This window comes from Harpia harpyja, chromosome 19 (assembly GCF_026419915.1).
Source record: "Harpia harpyja isolate bHarHar1 chromosome 19, bHarHar1 primary haplotype, whole genome shotgun sequence".
In the NCBI taxonomy this organism is placed as follows: domain Eukaryota; kingdom Metazoa; phylum Chordata; class Aves; order Accipitriformes; family Accipitridae; genus Harpia; species Harpia harpyja.
This window is the reverse complement of record NC_068958.1, coordinates 6484525-6490741: the sequence shown is the minus strand read 5'-3', so window position 1 is coordinate 6490741 and position 6217 is coordinate 6484525. Positions and strand designations below refer to the sequence as shown.

General features: G+C 40.2%; 1 protein-coding gene across 23 annotated transcripts in view; it reads right to left on the bottom strand.

Moving 5' to 3' along the window:
* Positions 1-601: 601 nt before the first annotated feature.
* FNBP1 (formin binding protein 1) overlaps positions 602-6217 on the bottom strand; it is a 104251-nt gene continuing 98635 nt past the window's right edge. For 22 of the 23 annotated variants that reach the window (XM_052815551.1, XM_052815557.1, XM_052815555.1 and 19 more), the window contains one exon: positions 4708-6211. In XM_052815551.1, coding sequence (XP_052671511.1) covers positions 6177-6211 — 35 coding nt within the window. In that variant the 3' untranslated portion in view covers positions 4708-6176. Of the gene's footprint in view, positions 3778-4707; positions 6212-6217 lie in introns of those variants that run through there. The other variant, XM_052815552.1, reaches the window with a different exon arrangement.

Here is a 6217-nt window from a genome sequence, read left to right as displayed (position 1 = left end):
AAATTGTGCCTCAAAGTGACCTGATGGGAATTAACTATGTGGGACAGTCACTCGAAGGTACAGGCAGAGCCAAATTAATACCTCAAATACCTGAAAATTCCAGTATGAAATAATATGAAATAAAAAAAAAAAAAAAGCGCAAGTACCATGAGTAAGCGTATGTCAGCAGCAGCTAGACACAAGCACCCCACTGGAACAGGCTGTTTCTGCTTATTTGTTGTAAATTTTACAGCTGGAAGTGAAACCAAAATCCATCCCATAGTCAAGGAGAATAATGAGAAGTAAGAGGGCAGCTTAGGGGACTTTCAGGCTATAATATTTTATCTGGCTGAAACAGTAAGTCACAGCTAAATTCCCGTTCTCAACTTGAAATATTTGTGGTAAGGCAGAAAGCTCACTGGAGAGCAATGGCTAGAATACCTCAGCAAATCAGAGACGCCCCAGCAAAGAGGCATAGCCTTTTTTATTGGGAAAGAGAAGCGACAAAACCATTTTTCTTCTTCTCTGGATGATCAAAAGGGTCCAGTGCAACTGTATTTCTGGAATTAAATGTTTATTTAAATATGTGGGTGACTTTCTTTTCATTGTTACAAGGTCAATATTCGCTTTCAAATGGAAGCACTTTATTTGGTTGAATTCTGTCTCCAGAAATGAATGGGCAACACCAGAACCTTTTACATTGGCAATGAAATCACAACACTGAGATGCCACCAAAATCTAGAGATCAGTGCTCAAACACACATACACACACATATACAAATAAAAAAGTGCTCAACATCATCATGTTAAAATAGAATTTGGCTTCTTTTAGGTCTTTTGACACTTCAGGCAGGAAAACAAAAAACGAAGAACAATATGCATCAAACTAAATGAACTTCTGAAAAATACTCAGCATTAAACACAACTTTCAGTATCAGTAAATATGTTTCTTCTCTATTTACAGGTATTAAGAAAGGGCATTAGAGACTTTTGCTGGGGATAATGAGATTTCATAGGATGTACAGTCCACACTTCTGGGCAAGATTAGTAAATTCAAGCAGAGTTTTTATAAACCAGTCACATATTTAGTCCTTCAGATTTTGCAAAAGGTAAATTCTACAAAAATTACTCATTCGTTACCCTGAATAAAGGCAGCAGAATAAACATGTGTAGGCTACAATACATGACTATCACTATTTTTTTTCTTGCAGTACGTTTTAAGATCTGGGCTTTTGGGAATTAGTTGCCAAGTTTATAAAAACTCCATACATGGTCTTTTAATGAAACTTCTGAAGAAATCAGTCAGCTAAAGCTAATGCTCCTTCTAAAGCGCTATTTAGCAACAGACATTGCAATTGTTCAAATGTTCCACAGAGGCTGACAATAATATACTGTCCACCTAGATTAAATATATAAAAGCAAACTTTTATCTAATTTTTACATAGATGGCACAACAATAGGTGAAAATGAATTATTCTAGCTGCTGATTCAACAGTGCATTGGACACGAGAATAAAAATACTGCAGCTAAAAATATTGTAAAGATATTTTTGCACACCTGTTAACTGCTTAACTATTTAGATCCCCTGACAGATGGATGCAACAAAGCCTTTGCACAAATCTTTGTACAAAGCCACAGGTGCCAACCATGTGGATCACATTCTGCTATCGGAGGCTCATGGATCTAAACAGTTAAGTGACCACAGTAGCAGCAATGATAAGCATGGTAATTTAATTGATTATGACCCTTCTGACGCCGCTAACACTGTAGCTGAACGGCTTCAGCGTTGGTATCGCCTGCTTCTCAATACAGGCTCCTGAGCCACTTGAATTAGATTAAAAACATAACCTTTTGCTGGTAGATGCTTGCAGATATTAAGCACCATTATACAACAGCTACAGTACTAACTGTAGGACCGAGGGACTTCATGCTATTAAAAATAAAAGTTGGTAACTTGAATGGAGAGAAAGGGACAGAGTTATGAACACAACATGTAACCCAACTCAAAAATTACTTCATCCTGAGTGGGGATGACCTTGGCAATCCCCAACATGGAGAGTACATGGCTCTTGGGCACATTTCTATATGCTGACCCTGCACAAAAGCACAGCAGACAGCAAAACAAGACAGACATTTGTCTGCAAACTAAACCTGAGAGGTTTCACTTTAGGGTCACTGCCCATAGTGGCTTCCATATCAATTTTCTCAAATTCTGGGGATTTTACAAAATATGCTGAAGTTCGCCAAGAGCAAGTAGATTCCCCCAAACGATGTGTTGATCTCTGAATAAATTAGGCCCTCAGGAGCTATTAAGTAGCAACTGACTCTTAGGGGGCTCAAACGTGTACAAGATGACTGTAAAATCCTAGGCATGGTAAAGATTCAGGGGAAACCAACAGTTGTAATACAGAAGTTTAGAAAGCAACTGACACTTTCTTAGGCAGTTGAGGTCCAGATCACGTGATATTTGGAGATATTATAGCTCTCTCTCCACTGCATGACATGATAAAGTGCAGCATCACTTATCATGCTACTTCTGCTTCAAATAAAACCATGTGAGAACAGGATGGTCACGATTCCTGTCTGGCTTCTGGGTCGAGGTCCAGTCCATGACAAGGTGGGAGAACGAAATAGAGTGCAGTTTCTTTTTTTCTTTTCTCTTATTTTTCTAAAAAAATTCTGTTATTCAAACATTAACTGATGAGAACGCACAAGAGGTCATGCAAAAGGAGAAGGCAGGTCTGAAACGCTGAAAAACAAACCAACAAAAGAAAACTGCAAAGAGATTAACAACGAGCCACAAAATAACGTGACCCTCAGGAAGGTGGGCGCAGGCAAGGCAACAGGGCGAGCATGCAGACTGAAACGAGAGCAAAACGGAGGCCCTTGTAACGAGCAAAATGGGGCTTCAAACCAAAATGCCAGTGTCTCTGTGTGTGTGTGTGTGTGTGTGTGTGTGTGTGTGTGTGTGTGTGTGAGAAAGAGGAAGGAGAGAGGAGGGGGGAATAAAGAGGAGGTGGAAGAGAGAACAAGCAGGAAAACAAGCGTACATACGTGAGCTTGAAGGCTTTCAGGAAACAGCAAGGTCATAGGGATTTAATACTTGGAATGAGCATCAGCCTAGATTTAAAGAAAAAAAAAAGGCTGACAAGTATTAGTGACCTTTTGAGGAAAGCAGAATATTGAAAAATGCATGTGGATCAAATTTAATATCTGCAAATTCAGAGCCCAGTCCAGCTGCTGTAACACTGTTCCCAGGGGAGGCTTTCCACATGTATGCACCTCCCTTCCAAGCTATTTGATGAGACTACCTGCAGGATTAGCACTAAAGGCACCGTGTGAAATGCTGATGGACCAGTGCATACATTCAGATGGACTGAGGGAGGACAGAAGATAGACCAGTACATGCTTGGGACTCTCTGGTTACCCTCTGCATCAAAGGGCAACCAGCAGTTCTTTAACCAGCGGTGGGAGGAATTGGGGGGTGGAATTGGGGGGGGCAGGGAAGTGTTGGTTATGTTTTACAGAGGGGCTGTGCCAAGCTGGCAGAAGAGTGGGAAAGGCTGATAAGTTAATCTGAGCCACAAGTAGCATGCCATGAAAAACAGCAAGCATCTGAATGATACTGGGATGGAATTTAGGTCTGAATTTTTCAAGTGGGAACTCCAGACAAGACTGGGAGTCTGGCTTTCCATGGGTGTGTTTTAACTGCCTGCAGGGTAAACAGACCATTTTGTTTCTCCTTCTGTGACAAGCTCGCCCCGAGGTTCTTGCACCAGCACAAACACCTTTAGGAATCTAAAACATAAGAAAGACAAAAAGAGAGAGACTGGATTAGAAAGAGGCTGGGGAAAATGGGATCCCTTAAGAGTAGCACTGCCCATGGGAGGTAAAAGGAAATACAGCATCCAAGCATCTACCAGGTTACAAGGGGTTAAAGAAGGCTCCTGAATTCAGGCATACACTGCCAGCACTCAAACAGTAATCATTCACCCTCAGCCCTTCCCTCCAGCCTGGGGATGAGCATCACTGGGACACTGCTATCCGAGAGGAGGATGTAAAACTCAGGACCAGGACCCTGCCAGTGCTTTCTTAGTGCAACAGAGAAAACAAAAGGCTTTTTAATTTTCAATCTGCAAAGAAGTACTGTTTCTGTTCAAGTGACAGCTCCAGAGACCATGAATGATACTGAAGAATACCAACAGGAAGCTAAAACACAAAGAATTTTGCAGACTAATCCAGACTAGCTATCCTTTCCACAACAGGCTGCAAAGAGCTTTCATTTTTAAGGGAAGTCCAGAAATAAACAGGTAAGTGAAAGCAGTCTTAGCCTCTAAACCCATCCTTTGTCACATCCCTGTACTCACAGACTTCTCGCTGAGGGTAAGTTTTATCTGTGGCTAAGTGAAGCTACAATCCAGGAGTGTGACTTGGCCAAAGAGACCGCTGTATTCAAGGGAATACAGGATGAGTCTAAACCCCCTCGCATTTGAGAGAGGAGAGGAACCTTCCGATCTCCTTTGCACCCACTTCCATAAAAGAAAAAAAATTCCAAATGACAGCACAAAAAAGTTTTCACAGAGCCACAACAAAGTATTTTTCCTGAAAAGGAATTGCATTTGTACTTATTGTGGGAAGCAGGTGAAAAGCAGCTCTGGGCCATTTGCTTTGCCTTACTGAAGTTAAACTGAAATGAAATGCCATTAAAAATAAAAAACCTCACAGGAATGAGAAAATATAATGTTTATTAGAAGACACCATGGTACATCAAGCTATAAAGAGATTCCTGACAGATGATGATTCTTTAAAAAACAAGAATAGAAACAAAACAACCACACTGGCCAGATTTAACAAACCTTAACACAAAACAAAAGTTTCTATGCAAGTCCAACCAGATGCAGGCAGTTGAGGAACCAAAAACGTTTTATCAACATAAGAGGGACTGAGTAGTTACCAAACAACAGCTAGGTTAAGCAGAACAGCCTATAAACCCATTTATATTTATACATATATAAAAGGATAAAAACAATTCAAATTCAAGTAACTTTAGTTTTTAAGTTATGTTATATACAGGTGGGGGTTTTTTTATACTGGGAGAACTAAGGGCAAGTATTTAACAAAAGGATTTTAAAAAGCCACAGTCCAGTTTATAATTACTGTTTCCTAAATAATTTGGCAAGCATTAAATAATCAGATATATCCTAGATAAAAAGTGCATCAGCATGGTTAACTTTTACCTATTTATTTATTTATATAAGTCAAGGCTCTGCATAACAGTTACAGCAAACAAACAGCAGAGCTGCAACACGGAGAATCACAGAGCTGTCTGTAAGGATTTATTTATATAATTGGAGGTGAGAAGGAACAGACCCACAGTGGGAAAGGAGCTGAAATCCTAATCAGCCCCTGGCTCCAAAATTTTTTTATCAGGAAGTTTAACTTCACAAAACAGCCTCTATTACTTGCATGTCACCCAGACAGCCAGTCTTTCTGGTGGAAGTGAATGTGGCATTTTTGTTGGGTGCAATGGAGAGTTTATAGAAAGCTGGTTATTTCATGCAAGTTCTTTTGTGTATCACACTATTTCACAACATCCCTCAGTGAAAGACAGTTTTGTTCCCAAGAAGAATATGAGGTACCATATTCAATAACACAGTATGGTCAGTCTTGAGCAAAAAGGCCCAACTAGTTCCTGTATTCGACAGTTGTCAGCACCAGAAACCTGATAGGTGCAGAAAAGCCCTGCAAGAAGCTACACCCATGTGTGCACAGAGGAGTTTTCTTCCTCATCCCCTAGCAGTTAGAGGTAGGCATAAGCCCCAAAACATGAGTTTACATCCAACAGATCCAATTCTTAGTCCGCATGGTTTTTAGCATTTTTAATAGTTTCCCGCATGCATCACAAACAGAATGAACCGTGTTGGCTCTCATTTCTATTAGGAAGGACAATAATGCTGTTTACAACTAAATTCATACAGTCGGGCCAGTACTTTCATTGGTAGTGATGCACATTTAAATTTCAAGAGGTGAACTTATACATGCATCAGCTGAGTGAACGGTACCTAACAAGAGTCTTTCATTGCTGGAGATATGACATGTGCATTCATCTCTTCTAAAGAAAACCTTCTGAAACAGAGCTCTTAAAACAACCGTAGCAGCAAACCAGTAGAATAAAAGGTGAACAGGCCTACGCAAACCTACTCAGAGATTTTCTGAAGTGATTTGTACACATCTGGAA